At 50.6% G+C, this 22,911-nt stretch overlaps 1 protein-coding gene across 1 annotated transcript in view; it reads left to right on the forward strand.

Annotated features, from left to right (window-relative positions):
* The window catches only part of LOC138401120 (solute carrier family 2, facilitated glucose transporter member 9-like), a 79,253-nt gene that overhangs the window by 24,907 nt on the left and 31,435 nt on the right, over window positions 1-22,911 (forward strand). The window contains 3 exon segments of the mRNA XM_069496397.1: window positions 4,891-4,964; window positions 4,967-5,001; window positions 21,185-21,286. Coding sequence (XP_069352498.1) covers window positions 4,891-4,964; window positions 4,967-5,001; window positions 21,185-21,286 — 211 coding nt within the window.

A 22,911-nucleotide genomic window follows, 5' to 3' on the forward strand; every position in this document is an offset into this window, starting at 1 on the left:
AGCATCTAAACTGTCTCTGAGGACCTCATGTACCTCGGGGGGAGTGTCGCAGAGCCCAGAGGGAGGGAGAAGGGGTGGCTGCCAGGGCCCTTGCAAAGCCCCCGAGAGGAGAGCTCTGCATGTAGACCGAGGGAGCCTGAGCCCCAGGGTGGGCAGGGTGGTTTGAACTGTCTAGGGGAGGTGATGTGAGAGGCAGTGAGGGGGAAATGGCAGCATAGGAAGCTGCAACCACAGTGTTCTGCCTCATTTCAGCAACTCTGGATTCTATTTTCAGAGATGCTGAGATGAAATGAGATCATCCTGCTACTTACTTGTTTTAACCTTTTTCCTCAGTCCCGTTAGAGTCAGCACATGAGAAGGAGCCTAGCTCAGCACCTCCACTGAAACATGCAGAGGGACCCTGGGCAAGTCCTGCTGCTTCCTCTCGACAAGACCGAGGTCGCAGCAGATGGTCTCAGTCCGCTCCCTTGTTCTCAGAGAGTAGAGAGGGAGAATGCGTCCTTTCTTAAAGCCAACACTTGGCGTCTTAAAGACCGAATATGGAATCTGTATTTAATGAAGCATTTAGATAGAGAATCATGACATTTCTAAACAGAACTCTCTCTTCCACTGAGACATAATGTTTCCATTTGCATATCCTATATAACTTTATAAGTTCTGCTAGGGTGTGTTGAGCCTAAGAATACTGAGTTCTAGAAATGACCCCTGTATTTCTGGAGACAAGATTTGATTTCAGAAGTCAAATAAGGCTTTGCCTTAAGGAAAAAATAAATGTGTTAGTTCAAAAGCTGCCTCGTCTCAGGAATATACTTCCAGCTAGGCATGCTTTGCTGGACAGAGAGCAGAGCTCTGCACCAGGAGTCGGAGGCCTTTCTTCCCATCTCAGTGGGTCCTCAAACCTGCAGTAACATGGACCGACCACTTCCCCACATGGCCTCAATCCACTCAGCCGTGGTAACATTAATGAAGTATACATGTATTAATATTCAGCACTCAGTGTGGGCCAGGAGCTGTCCTCATGGCTGCCTTGTGAGTTAAGACCCACTGTTAGGCACAGAGACGTTGAGACACTTTTCCAAGGTCACACAGCAGGGCATAGTAGAAAGGGGATTTGAGCCCCGGCTGTCTGGCCCCAAGGTCCCCCTCAGAACATCCCCATGCATGTCACTCAGGCTGTGTCCCTAGGTGATCCCTTGGCAACCACCAAGACAAGTCTTACTTCTTCTGTTTTACATCCAAAGGGACCCACACTGGCTAGTGACAAATGCCAGCAGCACAGCCCGACTGTCCTGTGCTGAGGCCCAGGCTCTCCGTGACACCTGCTGCCATGTAATCCAAATCCGTGAGACCAAGGAGAGCCGGCATCGATCCCTAACTGCACCTTAGCTTGACCAGGTAGTATCTGGGAGACATGTTCTGTCATTTGAAACACTCTCAGACACTGCCAGGTGCCCTCTGGGCGTCACCTCCCAGCCCCAAACAGTCCGACACGGTAGGTGGTATCATCCCCGTTTTATAGATGAAGAAACTGTGGGTGGCAGAGGGTCAGGACTCGCCCAAGGTCCCGCGGGGGCCCCTGCGCTGAACAGGCACCCTTCCTGGTCCCAGGTGCCCTCCCTGGACAGCCACCGGGCGCTCCGGACCAGCGTCTCTCAGCCTCAGAACTGTCCACAATTTGAACTGGAAAATCCACCGTGCGGGGGCTGCCCTGTGGGACACTCGGCCACAGCCCTGGCCTCTCCCCACCACATGCCCGCCCGTAGCAGCACCTGCCCCGTCACCAAAAATGGCTCCAGACACTGCTCAGAGCATTTACACGAAGAGCCGACAAGTGACTTTCACGGACTTTAGAAATCAGTGAAAGTCAGATTGAACTGACTTTATTTATTTATTCCTCAATTCCTTTTCGGTGTCGGATTGTTTTTTTTTCCTCCTGCCTCTCACAATAGGTTTCAAATTCCCTTCTCTAAAATTAGACCTGTCACCTAAAATTACTTATTTCAGGCAGCTGCCTTCCTCCTGAGCAGTTTGTCCTCTGCATGAAAACCAGGCTTTGGGGTGAGTGACAGTCTCCTGCCAAAGTGAGGGAGCCTCTTCCTTCAGGGCTGTCACCTGGTCCCCTTTGCTGGGACAGCCACCGCGGCTCCCCTCACCCTGGTGAGTCATTAATGAGTCTCCATCCTAGAGGACGGAGGCTGCATGTCATCATCCCTTAGCCCCAGCAGCCAGAGCCACCCACGCCACGAGGTCGGGACCTGAACATTTGGGGAAGAAAAAGGGGAGAAAGTGGGAACAGGAGACAGGGAGTCTTTGGGCCGAACACTTAACCAACTGTCAAACCCAATACAGGGAAGCTTTAGTTTTCTTGAACCTTCCTGAATCTTCTGGAATGCCAAGGGGGAAGGTGGTACTCTCATCTACCCTGAGTCGTACTGCCTTCCTCTGGATTCCTTCCTTCTTGAACACAGAGAGCCAATCACAGTGCCTCCCTGGGCCTCAGTTTCCTGCTGTGAGAAATGGGGATGAGCACGCTCCGTTCCCACCACCGCTGTGGGGATTGTATGAAGCTGGGCGTGGAGAACGTCTCACAGATGCAGCTGCTCAGCACGAGCCTCCCCCAACTCGCTGCGATCAGCGGGACTCTTCCTAGCACTGTTTCTTCTCTCTGATGCCACACAGTTTCAAAAGTTACTGCTTCTGACACGTGGTCTTGGCTGGGGAACAAGACACCCGAGCTTGTTAGAAATGGATGTAAGATAAGAACAGAGAGGCTCAGAGCGCGGGCCACGGGGGGCCACACAGGCCTAGCGACATCGTGCTGCGTGCTCAGAGGCACCAGACTGCTGCCCAGGTGCACCGCTTGCAGGGCGCCCAAGCACGGTGGAGTTCCTGCTGTTTCCTCTCACCGCTTACTTGCCCAATTGCGCAAGCCCTGGCTTCCCTGCTGGACTAGAAGGTCTCCAGGGCTGGTGGGGACCTGTGCTGTGCCCCACTGTGTCCCAGACATCCCTCCACAAACAACTGAGTGGGAAGGGAGGCCAGGGCGCGAGGAGAGGGGGACAGAGAGAGGGAGGGAGGGAAGGAGGAGGCAAGAAAGCCTTAGATACGTTTGTAGCAAAACCTGGTGCTCTCCCGCTTTCCCCGCCTGGAACCACACGAAGGTCCATCTGGTTTGTCAGACCATCACTGGGCGCTCTGGAGCCCAGATCATGTTTTGTATAAAACTTCGAATCAATTTCAGAAGCATTTATCAATAGCTTTTGTTTTGAAAAGATTCTTCTGAAATCACTTCCTACCTCCAATTAGAAGAATTCAAAATGTTCTGCTACCCTGATAACTGAGACCATCTGGCTGAAACAATTTGCTATGTCCCGGGAGTGGAGAGAAGGCTGAGCAGAGACCCTCCCCGCGGCCGCCTCACCACCGTGCTCAGGTCCTGGGGTCAACCTCCTGCGTGCAACCTGCAGCATCGGGCTTTCAAGTTACGGGACTTTGGACAAGTTGCCATAACTGCCTGTGCCTCGGTTTCCCCAGCTGTAAAGCAGCTGTGAAGATAGGTGAAGCTCAGCACGGGCCAGCCACAGAGGTGGTGCTCTTGCTCCACGATCTCAGCTGTCACCTTGTTGAAAGAGCCCTGCCCTGAGACCACTGGAGTGGCCCAGCTCCCAGCCCACATCCTCCAACTCCCCAGCCGTGTGGCCCTGGCTCTGACACTCCACACCTCTGAGCCTTGGTCACTCAGACGTCAGAGTCCAGAGGAGACCAGACCAGAAAGGTGATCTCAGTTGGCTAAGGGCGGGGTCGGTGTGAATTTACATCTTTACTTGTAAGATGAGGAGTGAGACTGGGGGATCCAGCACTCATAGAAAAGCTTTTAAAAGTGAGCATTTTCAGGCCATCTTAAAATTCGAGTACTTTGTACCTTTCTGGATTTTCATGACAAAAGAGCGCAGAGGGCAGAGAAGGGAGCTGCCCTTTACTGAGCACTGACCAGGTGTTGGGCATCTAGACAGCATCCAACTTAATGCTCAGATGCGCTTTAAGGATGCAGAGACAGGCCGGGGTGTTTGAGAACCACGTCCAGGTTCTGGCCTCATAGCAATTGCTGGGAGTCCAGCCCCTTCTGTCCAGCCCAGTGCCTCCTTCCTGTCCAAAGGATGGCAGTCCTAAGAAAGGGGACCTTAGATTTCCAGTTGCTGTGCCTTGGGAATTCAGCCACACAGGGGCTGCACTTCAAGCCTGGCCAGCCCTGGAGACAGCCAGTGAGCGATCTGGGCTCCCGCTGTGTGAAGCGTCAGGCGTGCAGCTGCGCCTGGGCATGGCTGGGCCCACGGAGCCAGGCCAGGGGTGGCAGCTCCTTCCTCCGCCTCCACCACCGGGTTACAGCAAGGTCTGATAAGAAGGAGGGGTGACGTTTGCTTGGGGGTTTGGATGAGGCCCCTCTGCCGAGAAGGTCTGGACTTGCAGGCGTTGTCGTGAAGCACAAAGCCCCTCCCTCAGTGGAGAAGGTCTGGTTGACTTTGCAGCAGCCCCTGCTAGCCTTGCCCGCAACGCCCTCTGCTCCTGTACCCCCACCCCGCTCCACAGGACGGGACGCCCTCCCGGGCCCATCTCGCCCAGAGGCAGCAGAGGCCACAGGAGGGTTTGGGATGACCTGGGCTCGAACCCTGGCTCTGCCACCCGCAGCAGTGCCGGCGTCCTGCTAGTCACGAGAAGGGACAGGTGAGAGAAGGGCGAAGACTGGGCAGCCGCACCACGTGTTTTAATAGCTTCACTTGTGACTCTGGATTTGGCAGCAAGGCTGAGACTACCTTATACTCGAATCTAATCTAGAAAATAGATTAAGACCTTCCACTGACCTTTCTCCCTCTGTTTCTTTCCTGCATTGTGGATTTGGTTCCACACCAACAGCATCTTTGGAAAGGCTGGGATCCCCCCCGAAAAGATCCCATACATCACCTTGAGTACGGGGGCATCGAGACTCTGCCTGCCGTCTTCTCTGTAAGTGAACCCCGGGTTACTCCTGAGACCACCGCAGCGGATGGGACAGCACCGTGGGGACCCCAGGCAGCATCCCGGCACGGCCCTGAGGGAGCATGCCCTTTGTCACCCGGAGGGGTCTGGACCTTGGGAGTTCATTCTGCTGTTCTTCACTGATGTTTTAGCCATCTAGAGAAAATTCCTTTCTATAGTTTATTCCCTGTTGTCTTCCTTTCAATAAATAGCTCCCTCCTTGGAACTTGCACCTAGTTACAGGGGATTCAATATGAGCGCCCTGTGAAGGAGGAGCGTATTGTCCCTGGGAGTTCAGAGTAGAGAGTTTGTGTGCGTCTCAAATCTTTTGTTATGACTTTTAAATGTTACAAAACCATTAGCCGTCTTCTCATCGCCCCAAACATGTAGGCGTTTGCAAGGCAAATAAGAGGAAAAATGACATTCCAGTCAATTGGTATAATACAGTGACCTTAAAAATAAGCAAAAACGTTCACATAATATTATGTCAGAATGATTTTCCATATTATTATTTATTGTTTAAGTATTTTTTAATTGAAGTATACTATATACACAGAAAAGTATGCAGATCGTCACCCCGTCGGAGTTAACACTATTGGCAAAAGCTGTATCATTCTCCAAAATTTTGCTGTATGGTAACTTCCCTACCCGTTGCCTGCGGGGTGGGGTGTTGCGCGTCGGTGCTCAGCATCAGGATGGCAGAGCCCGACTGCCTGGTTTCTGGCCCCAGCTCTGTGTCTTTTTCAGCTGTGTGGCCCCAAGTAAGTAATTCAACATCTTGTGACTCAGTTTCCCCATTTCCAAAGGGTATTGTCTCTGCCTCATAGGGTTGGGCTGAGGATTAAACAAATGAATATACATTAAGCAATTCAAGGACCATCTGGCAAATGATGTGCACTCAGTGTTAATTATTCTTGTCCAATTTAGGTAGCTTCCCCAAATTTGTCATTTTAAATAAGGCTGTGATGAACTTCCTCACAGATATCAGAATTTCTCAGGGACTCTTGCCATCTTTTGACAATTGAGGCAATTAACACCCAAAGGAGGGACTGATCCAGGTCACACGGTCAGTTAAGTCAGACCCGAAAGAATGAGGAGAGATGACGTCATGGGACCCCACAGTCCCCCAAGACCCTGAAGTGCTCCATGTGGGATCTCATGAATGCTCACATCACTCCTAACGGTCCAGTCATTGCCCTCACTTGAATGAGGAGCACATGGAGGGAGTGGGGACACTTCCACCCTCCATCTACCTGACTCCAGAAGCCACTCCTTCTGGTCCCCACTCTCTGGCTGGCAGATCATCTTCACTAAAAGCTGAATTTGAGGGCTGTCTGGAAAGTACCCAGCCATTGTTAATACAGAGAGAGCAGTTACGTGGCCGGATGCTTTCCGGACAGCCCTTGTATATTTGGTGACGTATTCCTTGGAAGCCCTGATCCAAGACAGGAGGGTAGATGACTTCGCCCTCCTGCGAGAGAATGAGGGGACCTTTCTAAAACCAGCACTTGGAGTCACTGCCTCTGCAGTGTGCTCCTGCCGTTGCCTATAAGCACGGACCATGGTGGTCTCAGTCATCTGGGCAATGGCAGCTTCTCCCATGGTCAGGCTGTTGACCCTGTGCGGGGCTTACAGAGGGCCACTGCCACGGTGCCTGCCTGCAGGAGCTCACCATTTGCTCCAAGGTGGAATGATGTCTTGCTCATGAGAGGTGAAGAAGCACAGATGCAGGCCCTGAGCAGGGACGGATGGCTTCATAGCTCTGGTGGTAGAGTCATTCGTTCACGCATTCATCCATTCCACAGACACCTAAGGTGCACCCACAGAATGCCAGTGGTCCCGGGTGAACTTGACATGATCTAGAGAGAAAGACAGACCTGGAAACAGACAATTACCACATGCAATACTGAGATAAGCTCTCCTCTGAGGGACTCCAGGAGGGCTTCCTGGAGGAGGGGACCAGGAAGCCAAGAGCTGAAGGCCCAGTAGGAATTAGGTGAAGGGAAGAGAAGTGCATTGGGTAGCCTGTTCCCCTTTTATTTTCCAAAAGAGCTGGAGATGCAAGAACAGATGCAGAATAGTACATAGGAAACAGTCTTTAAAATTGTAGGATTTACCCTAAACCCTGGAAAACCATGAGATTAAATTCAGCATGCAGAGCATGAGGCTGGGAGTGTGGGATGGATCCTGGGGAGAAAGTGCTTTGGCTTTAGGACCAGGCAACTCTGAATTCAAATCCTGATTGTGCACGTACCAGCTGAGTGGTCTTGGGAACCTTTCCCAATGTCTCTGAATTTATTTGCTAATCTGTAAAATGGACATAACCATGCCCGCTCGTAGACAAAACAATGGCTCCCCAAGATGCCCATGTCCTACTTCCTGGAAGCCGTGAACATGTAACCCTACTTGGCAAAAAAGGGACTTTGCAGGTGTGATTAGTCTGAGACGGAAAGACAACCCTGGATGACCCAGGTGGGCTTAATGTCACCACAGGTCCCGAGAAGTGAAAGAGAGAAGGGGTTGTGACGACAGAAGCAGAGGCAGGACTGATGCCATTGCTGGTCTTGCAGATGGGGAAGGGGCCACAGGCCAAGGAATGCAGGTGCCTCTGGAAGCTGGGAAAGGCGAGGAAGCAGACTCTCCCGGGAGCCTCCAGAGGAGCACAGCCCTCCTGACACTGTCCTCCTTACACTATGGAACCTTTTTAGACGTCTGTTCTCCAAAACTATAAGATAATACATTTGTATTGTTTTAAGCCACTGAGTGTGTGATAATTTGTCACAGCAGCACTAAGAAAGTAACGCAGTGCCTTACAGAACTGTCACCAAAACAGCACTCAAAGTGTGTGAAGGCCACTCCCCTATTCCTGGCAGAGAGCCATTATTCGGTGAATCCCTTGCCCTTTCCCAAGTTTTTATTTCCTTGTTTCCAAATATGTATACACTAGTTCATCCAACCCTTTGAAGTAATTGCCTGTCAAGAAGGGCTTTCCATTTTTTTTTTTTTTCATTCTTCTTATGAGATTTTGACAGTCTACTAAAATGGCTCTGGGGTCCTAATAAAATTGAGAGGGGAAAGACGTTTTTGCTCATTTGATCTGCAGTTAAATTTGGCTGAGGGCATCCCTCATCAGCTCGGGCAGCTATAAATAATTGTCAGCTCAGCTCGCAGAAACAGCTGGTTTTCTGAACTGATTTTCTTGGCGCAGCATTAACTCTCTGACGGGCGAACTGCCGATGAGTCTCCTTTGGCCCACTGAGGCTTAGCACCCGCTGCCACGGGGGATGGGGGCTCTGTGGGTGGCTCGCCCTGTCCAGAGGCACAGACTCCGTGCTTTTGCAAATCAGGGCTCAGAATTCACAATAAGTCATTCTTATTCATTGCAGTAAGTTTTCATAATGGTCAGGGTTGACATAATAATAATAATAAAAAAAGAATCCTCACTGGTTTCTGCTACCTACAGTCATCCCTGCTTCCCAGCAAACCCCACAATTTCAGAAGCAACGGCTTGACAGTCCCCTGCTGAATCCCAGGGCAGCAGACAGACACCTGTGCAAGGGGAAGGTGTAGAGGAGACAAAGAAGGATGGGGGGCGTTTGGGCCCTGTGGTCTCCCGGCCCTGCACCTGCCAACTGGGTGACCTTGCGCCAATTACTTAACCTCTCTGATCCTCACTTTTCTCTAAGGGAGACCTACCCTCAGCAGGCATTGTCATGAGAATTACACAGTAATTCACGGTGCTCAGCATACAGCAGATACTCAATAAATGTTCATTATTGTTACGGATTGAATTGTCTCCCCAAAATTTGTGTATTGAAATCCCCAGTACCTCAGAATGTGACATGATTTGGAAATAAGGTCATTGTAGTTGTAATTAGTTAAGCTAAGACGAGGTTACACTAGAATAGGGTGGCCCTAATCCAATATGACTGTGCTCACAGAAAGGGGAAATTAGGACACAGACACACAGCAGCAAGAACACCGTGTGAATCCTGCAGTCACGTTGTCCGAGAGCAAGAAATCCCAGAAGCCAGGAGAGCGGCCTGGATCCTTCCGAGGGAGTGTGGCCCTGCTGGCGCCTGGATCTCAGACCCTGCATCCAGAACTGTGAGACGACACATGTCTCCTCTTGAAGCCACTCAGTTTGTGATGCTTTGTTACGGCAGCCAGAGCCACCTAATGCAGTTATCATTGATTATTAATATTCCTGAAGAGAACCAAACGTGGAAAATGCTGAAGATGCCCCGCTGCCTCTAGAACGATGGAAGATGAGACTGCGGCCAGGGTGTTTATTCCTTCAATGTTCATCGAGTGCTTTGCTGGGTCCCTGCTCTGTGCCAGGCGTGGGTCCAGGTGTGTGGGGCACAGCAGTGGACGCAGCGGACGGAGGTCCCTGCCCTAGAGAGGAGGAGCTCTGTTAGATACTGCAGCCAGGCTCACGGCGAGGCCCAGCTGTTTAGGAAGAGCATTCCAGGCAGAGGGAGCTGCTGGAAGAAAGACCAGCAGGAAAGGGGGGCACAGCGAATGTGAGTGATTTGAAGGCAGATTAACTCAAGGGTAGGGAGGGTATGTAGGGTGGTAGGTCACCTATTGGGAACTGCGGCCTCTGGCAGAAGGACAGAGCCAGCCAAAGTGTCCCTGTGGAAAGGGGGCCTCATTCTTCTCCTTCCACCTTCCGATTTCTGCCCCCCATCACTGATTTCCACTGGAACCGCCTGGGGGTCAGATGGCAGGGAGCCTGTTGACTTGGTCCTACGAGTGCCCCTCCGGGACACAGAGCGGGACACAGAGAGGATCTGGAGGAGAACGGGGTGTCCAGGGCAGGCTGCGACTGGCGCAGGAACGCGTCTGCCTGGTTGCGGGAGCGCAGGGAGCCCACGGGGCTGGAGGGACGCAGGTGCGGCTTGGCAGCATTTTTCCCCGCCTGTGGGTCACCTCTTCACCCTGTCGATTGCTTTCTTTGCTGTAAATAAACTTCTCAGTGGCCGGCGGTGTGGGAAGCAGCGTGCCAGGTCATGTTTTAAATGGATCCCTCTGGCTGCCGCAGGTAAAATAGACCAAGGCACCGGGTGGCGAAGGCAGAAACGCGGGGTTGTCAGGAGGCTTGGAGCGAGGCTGGTTTTCCCCAGGAATCGTCAGACTGAAATGTGCTCTAAAACTGGCATCAGAATGGCTGGGTTCAGTGAATCCCTTCAAAAGACGTCTCTTTTCCACTGATAAACAATGGTTCTGTGGCAGGAAGAAACTGCTCTCCACACCCCCTGACACGGAGGCCCGCCCGCGGTTTGTGTAGCAGCGGGAGGGGCTGCTCAAGGAAAAGCAAAGCCAGGTTTCTGCCTCGGCCAAGGCCACCTCGGCCACCTCCCTCTGCCACCTCGGCCACCTCGAACTCCCTGGGGCAGGAGCGGCTGCCAGGCTCCCTGCAGACTTGAGAAAGTCTTGCTCCGGGACCCTGATGGGACTTGCTGCCTGAGCGGGAAGTGCACAGAGAGACAGGGCGCTGTCCTGGGCCTGCGGGCTCATCCTCACTGGCCTGGGGCCGGGGCAGACGCAGAAGCAGAGTCGGAGCCGCAGCGCCGCGGGCAGCAGATGAGCCCACCCGCCTGCAGCCCCCACTCCCGCCCACCCCGGCTCTGAGTGATGCCTTGCAGTCAGGGGGTCTATTTCCGAGCTTGGCCAGGGGCATAACCACAAGTCCACTCCCTGCAGCCACCCTCTGACTCCTGGGATGTGCTCGTGATTCCATATTTCCCACCCAATGTCTCCTGATTGCCTCCGCCTCTCAGATCATGTCCTTTGGCTCCCCTGCTCCAGCTGGCCCCACCAGCTCCCCCATCAAAGGGAAGTGGGGACAGCTCCCGGGGTGGGACGGAGACAGCACGCTGCGTTCCTTGTGTCAGCTCCGAGTGACAAGTGAGGCCTGCGCCCACCCACTGCCCCCTGCCCCCACCCTCTCTCCAGGAGCCAGCGTTGCTTCTGACAGAGAGCACTGACTCCTGAGTCGCCTGGATAGCCAGGGCCTCTTTCTCTGCTCCTTTTCTTTAAGAACTAATTTTTTTCCCATTTGCCCAAATTTGAGAAAAATTTAAGTTTATGCCCATAACCCTCTTAAGAACCATCTTTTCCTGTTTTGGGAGGTGCAAGAGGATGGCAGGTACGCGCCATTTAGACACTTGCAGAAGCTATGGGCGCAAGCCAAGGTTGTAAAGTGACCCAAGAGGGGAAACTGTCAAAGCGTGTCTGCCCCCGGCCTTCCGTCCATCCCAGCTAGCCCCAAGCCCAGTCTGACTTCGTACTTTGTTTGAAATATCTCAAGACCATTTTAACTTATTATAGTTAGAGATCACGGACCACCCTACAATGATAATTATTTAAAAGATAACTTTTTTCATTTCTCAAGTCTTTGGCCCAAACAGATACACAGATCTCTCTTACACACATTCATCTTTTAAGTAGACATTTTTAAATTTGCAAAACTTTTTTAAGTAAAATTTTCAAAGTTTACATTTCAACAAACTATCCTTCACTTTTAGCAAGAGCCTCTCCCCAGTGGAAACTTATTTCTGACACTGTCCTCGGAACATGGATTTTACAACTCCACTCACTTGCAGATGGCCACAGCTTCCCAGGGCCTCAGCGTCTTTTCAGAGAGAGATTTGTGAAAGTGAAGATTAACGCTTGCATGTTTAAAACAGAATTACTAGCAGCTAAAAGTGATACTGGAACATGAAGTTTCTTTTCTTGCCATCTACCTTGGCCTTCTCTCCTCTGCCCGCAGAGCTGCGTCAGTGAGCACACTGTTCTTGTTCCTTCCTCCCGTCCTTTTGTAGCTAAAACTTTGACGGTAGTCCAGTGTCTGCCTAGAGAGTCACCAATTGCTGGGGTGGCAAGGGCTCCTCAGGGACTTCTCCCCCCACCCCTCAAAGTGTTGGCATTGGGGAACAACAGCCTTTGGGATGCCTGGGTGCTAGCCCTAAACTGGGCCACATCTCACCCCAGCATTTTGATTTCTTTTGTATATTCCCAGTGGTCCCCACTGCCTTGGCCGGTGCTATTAGGGAAAACCTCCTAGAGTTCTTTTCAAATGTAAAATGTAAATTTAAATGTGTGTGTGTTTGTGCGTGTGTGATGCAGCAGATTTAAAGAGATGGCCTTAGGAGCCACCATATTGCAACTCTGCAGTCCTTGATCTTCCTGAGCTCCACTAGGCCAGGACAAGCATGGGGACAGAGTTGCTTAATGAAGTAAGGCTCAACTAAAGCTGTTTCAGGAAGTCACACTGGCAAACCAAAGAGGGAGCTCTTTGCCTATGGCTGGGATCTGTGCAGGGAGTAGTCCCATAGGACGCCCTGAAGGAGGTGGAGCTCCCACAGATCCGGCTTCTTCCCTGGAGGCTCCAGGGCCCCTGTGCAGTCAGTCCACATGACCCACGTGCCCACAAGTGTAAGTCAAGCCAGGCAAGGACTGAGCTTGTGCTCAGTAGCAGAATCAGTAAAAGGCCCAGCATGGAGTTGGCCAGAGAGAACGGAGCATCTTCTATGTCAAAAGCCTCACCCTTGCACAGGGATGAACTCTTGCAGGACTCTGGTTCCTGAGAAAGTCAGGAACTCCTGCCAAGCCCTGAGTACTGCATGCGGTTTATACAGAGATATGTAAACATAGAATATAATATAGGCAAACATTGATATAAAAATAACATATAAAGTAATAAATGTAAAAACCACATTGTCAAACTTGGAAGCTTTGATTAAGCTAACTTTTAAATAAATGAAACTTTAGGCTACATTTTCCTTTCCTCCAGCCCTTCCTTTTTTTTTTTTTTTTTTTTTATTTCAGCTTATCATCATGGGGGCACAAAAGTTCAGGCCACATGCACTGCCCGTGTCCCGCCCATCCCCCCGAGTCGGAACTTCAAGCGTGTCCATTCCCCAGACAGTGTGCATTGCACTCATCATGTAGTTATAAAAATTTGTATTGATATGTAATAGTTGTACCATTTTTGGGGAATACTTTCCTTCATTTTTCATCGTTTAGCAGACAAAACAGCAAGCCCTGAACTCCCTCAGACATTAGTTCCCTGCGCTCATTTGCCGTGGCTGCTGTAAGAACACACCACAAACTGAGGGCCTCAACAACAGAAATGTATTGTCCCACAGTTCTGGAGGCCAGAAGACTGAGGTCAAAGTGGCAGCAAGACTAATTTCTTCTGAGGCTGTGAGGGAGAATGTTCCATTCCTCTCTCCTAACTTCTGGGGATTTGCTGGCCATCTTTGGTGCTCCTTGGTTTGTAGAAACATGAGCCCAATCTCTGTTTCTCTTCACATGGCATTCTGTGTGCATGTCTATGTGCATCCTGTGTGCATGTCTATGTGCATCCTGTGTGCATGTCTATGTGCATATCTGTGTGTATGTCTATGTGCATCCTGTGTGCATGTCTATGTGCATATCTGTGTGTATGTCTATGTGCATTCTGTGTGCATGTCTATGTGCATCCTGTGTGCATGTCTATGTGCATCCTGTGTGCATGTCTATGTGCATCCTGTGTGTATGTGTATGTGCATCCTGTGTGCATGTCTATGTGCATCCTGTGTGCATGTCTATGTGCATCCTGTGTGCATGTCTATGTGCATCCTGTGTGCATGTCTATGTGCATATCTGTGTGTATGTCTATGTGCATCCTGTGTGCATGTCTATGTGCATCCTGTGTGCATGTCTATGTGCATATCTGTGTGTATGTCTATGTGCATTCTGTGTGCATGTCTATGTGCATCCTGTGTGCATGTCTATGTGCATCCTGTGTGCATGTCTATGTGCATCCTGTGTGCATGTCTATGTGCATATCTGTGTGTATGTGTATGTGCATCCTGTGTGCATGTCTATGTGCATCCTGTGTGCATGTCTATGTGCATCCTGTGTGCATGTCTATGTGCATCCTGTGTGCATGTCTATGTGCATATCTGTGTGCATGTCTATGTGCATCCTGTGTGCATGTCTATGTGCATCCTGTGTGCATGTCTATGTGCATATCTGTGTGCATGTCTATGTGCATCCTGTGTGCATGTCTATGTGCATATCTGTGTGCATGTCTATGTGCATCCTGTGTGCATGTCTATGTGCATCCTGTGTGCATGTCTATGTGCATCCTGTGTGCATGTCTGCCTCTGTGTCCGAATTTTCTCTTTTAGAAGGATACCAGTTATCATGGATCAGGGCCCATCCTAATGATGTTATTTTAACTTGATTACCCAAAAATAAAGACCCTATTTGCATGGAAGTGTTGTCAGGATTAAATTATTGATATATTAAAGCAGCTGGAACCCTGGCGCGTAGCAAGTGCTGTCACGGCGCTCACTGCACAGTAATTGAGCCGCAGGGTGTTGGTCGGGGACAGCCACACAGGTTAATGAACAGCATAGCGTTCAGAAAATAAAAGTTGCCAAAGTAATTCAAAGGAGAATGGATAGTCTTTCAACAAGTTGTGCTATAAAAAACCAGATATTCATGTGGGAAAAAAATGAATGGAAACCCTATTATACCATACAAAAAATTAACTCAAAATGGACCATGTATCTAAATATAAAAGCTAAAATGACAAAACTTCTAGAAGAGACACTGGAGGAAGTTTTACAAGATGGGATACAAAATCATAAACCATTTTTTAAATGATACATTGGATTTCATCAAAACTTTAAAATGTGGCTGTTTAAAAGACATTGTTTTTTTGTTTTGTTTTGTTTTTTTTGAGACAGAGTCTCACTCTGTTGCCCAGGCTAGAGTGAGTGCCGTGGCGTCAGTCTAGCTCACAGCAACCTCAAACTCCTGAGCTCAAGCGATCCTCCTGCCTCAGCCTCCCGAGTAGCTGGGACTACAGGCATGCACCACCATGCCCGGCTAATTTTTTGTATATATATATTTTAGTTGTCCATATAATTTCTTTCTATTTTTAGTAGAGACGGGGGTCTCACTCTTGCTCAGGCTGGTCTCGAACTCCTGACCTCGAGCGATCCACCCGCCTCGGCCTCCCAGAGTGCTAGGATTACAGGCGTGAGCCACCGCGCCCGGCCTAAAAGACATTGTTAAGGTAGTGAAAAGGTAAGTCACAGAGGTAGGACGTACATAGAAAACACACATCAGACAGGAGACTTGAATTCAGAACAAATAAAGAACCTTAGACTTCAAGAATACCAACTACCCACTGGAAAGGGAGCAAAATATCTGAACAGAGCTTTACCAAGGAAGACATCCAAAAGGTCGAAAAACATGTGAAAAGATGCTCAACATCATTGAGCATCAGGGAAATTAAAATTAAAACCCACAATTAGATAACATTATTCACCATAAGGATGAGAAAATTTAATTGGATGATAATACCAAGTGTTGCCAAGGATAGGGAGCAACTAGAATTCTCCTTCACCACTGGTGGGAACTTGAAATGGGACAACCACTGTGGAGAACATTTTGGCAGTTTCTTTGAAAGTTTTTACCCACACAGTGCAGCCATCGCACTCATAAGTATTTACCCAAGAGAAATCAAAGTGCCTGTCTACACAGAGACTCAGACACCAATGTTCATAACAGCTTCATTCATCAGAGCCAAAAGCTGGAAACAACCCAATGTCCAACAGCAGGAGAATGGAGAGACAAATTGTGGTGTATCCATGCAATGGAATTCTGCTCAGCCATAAAAAGGGACAGTTGATATACACAAAAACATGGATCAATCTCAAAAGTACTATAATGAGCAATATGAAACTCTAGAAATGACAAATCTAACCCTAATCCTGGAAAACAGACCAATGGTTGCCTGGGGCTAGGGGAAGGGAAGCAAGGGAATTTTTTGAAGTGATAGAAATGTTCAGTATCTTAACTGTAGTTGTAGTTATAGGGTATATAAATTTGTCTAAATATATCAAATGGTACAATTAAAATGGGCATGTTTTAGTAAAAGAAAACTATACTTCAATAAAGTTGATTTTTAAAATCCTAACCAGAAGAAAACGGATCTCATTATTATTCCACCAAAGGTCCCAGCGCTGTGCGGGGCACTGGCTGCTGGGTGGGTGAATGACCCTGTGGCCCAGGAGTCCCCAGAGGGGGTCTTGGGAGCAGCTGCAGTCTCTGACAGTCAGTCCCCAGCGGGCCTCAGTAAACTTCAGGCTGCTGTTCATCTTGAGTTAATGTCTCCACTAAAGATTTCAGTATTGAGTGGAAATGCCACGTTCACTCTAATCCCTTCTGACAGGCTGCACTTTAATGAGACTTAAAGGAGGAAGAACTGAGCCCTGATGCAGACTGAGGGTGTTTCGTGCTAGGACTGGGAGAGTTGTTTTCATTCCTTCTCTTTCAAAGCTGTTTCCTTGCTAGCCCATCTTTAGAGATCGTTTCCAAACCAGGGAGAATGTTTCCAGCTTTACATTGGCTCAGATTACTCGTTTATCCAGACACTTTAGAGAAACAAAACCAAACCAGATTCTTCCCACCTCACCCCCTGCCCCAAAGCACTTGAGTGTTGGTGTAAGATAATGGTTCTCAACCGGTTCGTGTTTGGGGCACACCAACACTGAAGTTGGGGGTGTTGCACTTGAAGAAATGTTAAAAAAAAAAAAACCCTCAAAACACTGAAGTCAGTAACCAATACATATTATTTCCGTGTGACAATGTAATACATGCCAATCTCAGAGTAACACATATTAATTCTCAGTATAACAATGTAGCAGATATATTAATCTCAGTGTAACAATATAACACGTTCATCTCAGTGTAGCAACATAACACATGTTGATCTCAGTGTAACAATATATGAATAACACATGTTGATCTCAATGTGACACATGTTAATCTCAGTAAAACAATGAAACATATTAATCTCCATATAACACATGTTAATCTCAGTGTGACAATATATACATGCTGATCTTGGGGTAACAATGTAACACATTAATCTCAGTGTGATAATGTAACACATGCTGATGTCAGTGTGACAGTGTCTCCCAGTGACCGATGCTCATCCACGGTAATTTCTATGGCCCTTGCAGCACCCTGTCCTGAGGGGCTCTGTCCCAACTCCTCTAAGACGCTTACGAGACAAACTTTCCACGTGTTCCAGTTTTGAGCAGCCTTCATTTTTAGTGCCCACTTAACTTTGGTTTCTGCCCTGTTAGCTACAAAAATGGCTACAGCATCCTTAGATTGTAGCAAAGATACATTTTACATGGTTATGAAAATTTGCCAGTATGAGTATTGGAAATATTTGGTGCTAGGGGAAAATGAAGACTCATGACTCAGGACAGAGATTTGCATTCCTACACATTAGCTAACTCTATTTTTTAGTTGTTTTTTTTTTTAATGAAAAATCTCATGTATAAAACTTGGGAAACTGAAAAATAAACAAGTAAAATAATAACTGTATATTCCCCCAGCCAGAGTTAGCCATTATAACCTATTTCTGCATATATTTTTCCAGGATGTGTTAGTGCAACATAATTGTGATTTATGTAACTGCATATATAAGTAGATACAATTTTATGTCCTGCTCTTTTTACTTAAAATTGTACCCTGGGAATTTTTCCGTGCTACTTAAAAATCCTTTTAAAAGATGTTGGCCAGATGTGGTGGCTCATGCCCGTAATCCCAGCACTTTGGGAGGCCAAGGCAGGAGGATTTCTTGAGCCCAGGGGTTCAAGACCAGCCTGGGCAACATAGCAAGACCCTGTCTCCAAAAAAAAAAAAAAAAAAAAATTAATTATCCAGGAGAGATGGCACATGCCTGCAAGTCTCAGCTACTTGGGAGGCCGAGGCAGGAGGATCGCTTGAGCCCAGGCATTGGTGGTTGCAGTGAGCTGTGACCGGACGCTGCACTCCAGCCTTGGCAACAGGGTAAGACCCTATCTCTAAAAAAAATTGTTAATTTCTACATATTCATCATCTAAATGTTTCAATATTTATTAACCAAGTCAATTGTTGGTGGACTTCTAGATTATTTCTATTTCCTCATTAGTACAAATAACACACCAATGAAGATCTTTGTCCATGAATCTTTGACCAGGTATCTATTTCCTTAGGAAAAATACCCAGAAGGAAAGTGACTGAGCCCAGGAGTGTGGACACCTTACAGCCACGCCTTGGTGTGAAAGAGCAGCGATCCCACTCCCTCCTCTCTGGATAACTAGCTCTGTGTGACTTTGGATAAACCCTGTAACATCTCTGGGCCTCTGGGCCTCTGGGCCCAGATCACTGGGAGTAACGTGTGCACTGAGGCAGCATAACCTCTCTGGCCTCTGATGCTCGCTCAATGTCCCTGCCCTGCTCCCCTCACCTTACAGGGGTCCCTCCTGTCACTGGGACCCAGCTCCCTTGTCCATGTTGCTCTGGTCCTGGCGGCACCATCAGTGTGTCCCCTTTCATGGGACCTGGCTCATGAGGGCCTGGGGTGGCGGGGGGATGGCTTCAGTGCAGGCCTTTCCTTCTCTCCCTCCTTCCCTGCCTCCCCTGCTCTCTCGTTCTCTGTCTCTCTGTCTGTCTCTCTTCCTCCATGGCTCTCGCTGGGCCTGACCTCCCTCCCCACCTCCCCCAAGTGAACTCACTGTCCTTTAGCCCACCACTGTCCCTTAACTCACCATCCTCCTCCACAAAACGAGGCTCGCGCTGCTTGCCCTACAAGGACAGACCTTCGCTCCCTCAGCACACACAGCTCAACACTTGCTGGGTATTCCTGTCGGTCCCGGCAATCGCAGACGCAGCACCTGGCCCAGTGAGGAAAGACAGTCAGGGTACCGCGAGTGAGAGGGGCCAGCGAGTCACTCTGAGTCTTCTTTGTGTTCGGGAGCTGGGCATCTCTGTGGCACAGTGGCTTTGTCTGTTTCTAGTTTAATGTCCAGGAAAATTTAATGTCTCAAGAACCAGAAAAGACTTTGTAATTGATCCCAGCTTTGCCACTTACCAGCCTGGTGACCTTGGAGTCCCAAAGTCTCTGTGCCTCAGTTTTTTTACCTGTAAAATGGGGCAAATTACAGAACCTACTCTATAAAGTTATTGTGGGGATTAAATGAGTTGAGCCATGAAAAGTGCTTCATATAGTGCCTGGCACATAGTAGGTGCTCAGGAAATGATTATCAGCTACTGCTACCTAGACTAACTGTATCATCATCAGAAAAGAAAAGAAATTAACACAGAGAAGGTCAACTGACTTGCTAGAGGCAGGAACTGGCACCAGACCCCAGGCCACTCCTTGGTTGACATGACTAATATGTCTTCTGCCATTTATTGGGAACCTCTGCCATTCGTGGGTCTATTTCAGGCACTGGGGTTTCTTCCCTCTGATCCCACAGCTGCCCTGCAAGGATGGTGTTATCACCAGGCCGTGACCCCAGCCCGCCCTTCTTCAGCCCCACGTGCCTCCGGATGCCACCTGCGCTCTGCTCTGTTGGGTCAGGTTCCAGGGGGCCAGGCTCAGAGGCTTGGGGCTGCCCCTCCTGCTCAGGCAGTGGGAAAAAAGCCTTTCCAACCAGGAGTCTTGGCTGCTGCCTGAGATGCGTAGTCATCAGACAGGTATGTTTTCCTTCCAGGCCCCTGACTTTCTGCACCAGAGTCCCCCGGCCCCTCAGCACCTGTGCCCAGGTGGCTGGGAGGTCTGCGGCCCCAGGCAGCAACACATGGCAGGTACAGCTGGCCTGCAGGCTGTGTCCTTAAGACAGCAGCTGCTCCTCACCCCTCGGTGCCAGCTCCACCAAGGGGGATGGCAGCCCACACTCAGATCAGGAGAGAATGCCCGTTTGCCCAGACGGCTCCCCAGCACCCACCCTCTGCAGAACAGGGTATGAGGAAAGAGGAGAAGGCAGAGGGCCCTGGAGTCCCTGCAGGAGGGAGGACTCCTTTGTAGAGAGAGCCTGAGACTTTGGGTCAGGATTGCAACTGTTCATCTCCGCATCTTGCACTTGAGCCAGCACCTGAAGCTGGCAGGCGGGAGGCGTGCACGGGCTTCGTGGCCCTTGGCAGAACCACTGCTCCCCTTGTTCAAGCCAGATGGCCCTTTTGATGGGGCCCCTCCAGCCTCCATGCTTTTGCTCCCGCTGATCCCTCTGCCTGAGAAGCTCCCTGTGTCTCTGGCTGCTGTTGCGTCCTCCAGGAAGCCTAATCACACAACTGGGAAAAACCGTGGATTTTGATTCAGACACCCTGGGTGCAATGTCTGGCCCTCTCCACCTGCTGACTGTGTGACATCTGCTGAGTGACTTCACCTCTCTGGTCCTCAGTGTTCTCTTTGTGGAATGGTGGGGCGGGGTGCACCTGACACAGTCAGAGTGCCTGTGTTGCGTGCAGTCTCCTCTTTAACCTGCCTGCCCCTCCAGACACCCTTGCCAGAGGGAATTTTGTTCCTCCTGTCACAGATAAGGCCCTGGAGCTTTGGGAAGTGAAGTCATTTGCCACAGTCCACACGTCTGGAAAGTGGCAGTGCTGGGATATAGACCCGTGCATGCCTGTCTCTGACACTTGGCTGCAATCACGATTACTCCAGGCCATTGGCATGTAAAGGGGCTTGATGAAGAGCTGTCCCTACCCAGCTGTGAGGTGGACGCAGGGGCGGCAGAGGGAGGTCGGTGACAGCCCGAGGCTGCGAGAAGCTGGGTTGGAGGATGCAGTTTCAGGGGCTGCACCAGGTGAGCCTCCAGGCATCACAGCCCACAATGAGACTGAGCCCTGGACACAGGCAGGGAGGGAAACAGGGATCCTCATGCACCCACCCCCACCCCTGGGCTCCACCTGGCGTATCTGCCCCTATAAAACCCACAACCTGGAGGTGGAGGAGCGGCGTCCTGTGGCAGGCTGGCTCTGAAGGCGGAGGGAGGGCTGGGTTGACCGCATCCACCCAGTTCCTCCTTCCAGACACCCTAGCAGAGGCCGCCCTGACGGAGGTGAGGAGGAAAGGCGGGTGCGCAAACACAGCCGGTGCCCAGGCATTGGCGCGTCCTCTGCTCCCTTTCTTCTTTCTCGTAGACAGCGTTGCTCCTCCGGCTGTGGCCGTGGGGAAAGTGGCCTGGCTGGCTCAGGGTCAAAGCCAGCCTTGACCCACGACCGCATTGCCAGTTCCCAGTGCCACCTTCCCCTCCACTTTCTGCTAGAAGTGGAATAACAGCTCTCGCTCTTTCTCTCTCTCTCTTTTACCCTGGACTAGGGCTTGGTCATTGAGCGCCTGGGATGGAGACCCCTCCTCATTGGTGGCTTCGGGCTGATGGCCCTCTTCTTTGGGGCCCTCACCATCACGCTGACACTGCAGGTAAGAGGATGTGCCTGTCACACCTTGAGAGCAGTGAGCACAGAGCTGGCCCCTGGCTTCACCACTGTGGGGGCTTTGGTGTGTAGGGTCGTACTGTGCAGACACCCTGACGGTACAGCCCACCCAGGGGGCGTCTCGGCTCTGAAGCTGCAGGCTGTGTCCTCAAGACATGGCTGCTGCAAGCCCTCGGGGAAGAGGGTTTGGAGATGGGTCCTTGGACTGGGGGATGAGTGCCCTGACTTCGGGCCCTGTCACTGCCGCTGGTGAGCTGTGTGATGGTCGAGATGCGTCCCCGCTCTGAGCCTCAGTTTCCTCACCTGTGGAGTAGAGGCACCTGCACTAGAGGACCCTAAGACGCTCCCCGCACTCGCATCCCCACAGGCGCTGGGCACTTTCCCAATGGTCCTGTCGTTGCCTGGTGCTCGCCAGCAGGGGCTCTAGAGCCAGGCTGCCTGTTTCAGTCTGGCTTTTCCTTATGGCATGAAACTTTTGACAAGTCACCCTCTCAGCTTCCTTCAGGGTCCCATCTCTGAAATGAGACAGTCGTCCTTATGTCCAGGGTGCTGTGAGGATTAGACAAGAAAGGCCCTGGGAGCCCTGGGAGCCAGTGCTCAGCGAGTGTGTGCTGCGTAGGAGGACAGCGAGATGCCTCGGCCTTATGAAATTGGCATTTTTTCCTTTTATGGAGATGAGGAAACTGAGGCATGAATATATACCGATAAGCTGCCCGTGGTGACGCAGCTAGACAATAGCAGCGCTGAGATTAGACCCCAGGACCCTGGGGCTCTGGCCCCTGCACTGCCCAGGTGACACAGCTAGACAATAGCAGGGCTGGGATTAGACCCCAGGACCCTGGGGCTCTGGCCCCCGCACTGCCCAGGTGACACAGCTAGACAATAGCAGGGCTGGGATTAGACCCCAGGACCCTGGGGCTCTGCCCCCCGCGCTGCCCAGGGCGGCTGCACTGGCGGAGCGCTCCCTCCGTGTCTCAAACGGGTCTCGACCCTGTGGGACGCAGGAAGCACGGGGACAGCAGTCAACCAATCTCTGCATTTTTAAAAAAATGAACCTTAAAAATGACAGTCGCATGTGCTGACCATCTGCCAGCTGTCTTAATGCCCCGGACATTTCTAGAAAAAGGCAACATTAGCATGGCGGCGTGTGATGGATAAGAGCATTTCCTTCAAAGAGGGGTGCTGGCGGCTTGCTGACGGGCAGGGGGCAGGACCATCTCCCTCAGGGACCCCGTGCTAGCAGACATGATCTTCCCCCACGGCCAGGCCCGAGGCTGTCCTGAGCAGGGTGGCTTTGCGGTCCCCTTGGACCTCCAAGGTTCTGAGAATGCCAGCAGGGTAATGTCCAGGACACTGCCTTCTGCAACTTGTGTCGGACGTTTGACAGGGCTGTGCAGACCCTGGAGATGCCCTCTGACCTTGCTTCACAAGGTTTCAGAGCTCTTCCCTCCCTGGCCTGCCCTTGTCTGCCCCAGTACCCCACACCCTGCCCCCGGCAGCTCCCCGCGGTGCCTGGCTCTTTCCTCTCCAAGGGCCCTCCTTTGCCCATCTAGCTTCTTGCTTCCCTGACTTAGGAAGCCGCAGATACTCTTAGATACCTCTTCCTCCAGG

The sequence above is a fragment of the Eulemur rufifrons genome, chromosome 20, assembly GCF_041146395.1.
Source record: "Eulemur rufifrons isolate Redbay chromosome 20, OSU_ERuf_1, whole genome shotgun sequence".
Classification (NCBI taxonomy): Eukaryota; Metazoa; Chordata; class Mammalia; order Primates; family Lemuridae; genus Eulemur; species Eulemur rufifrons.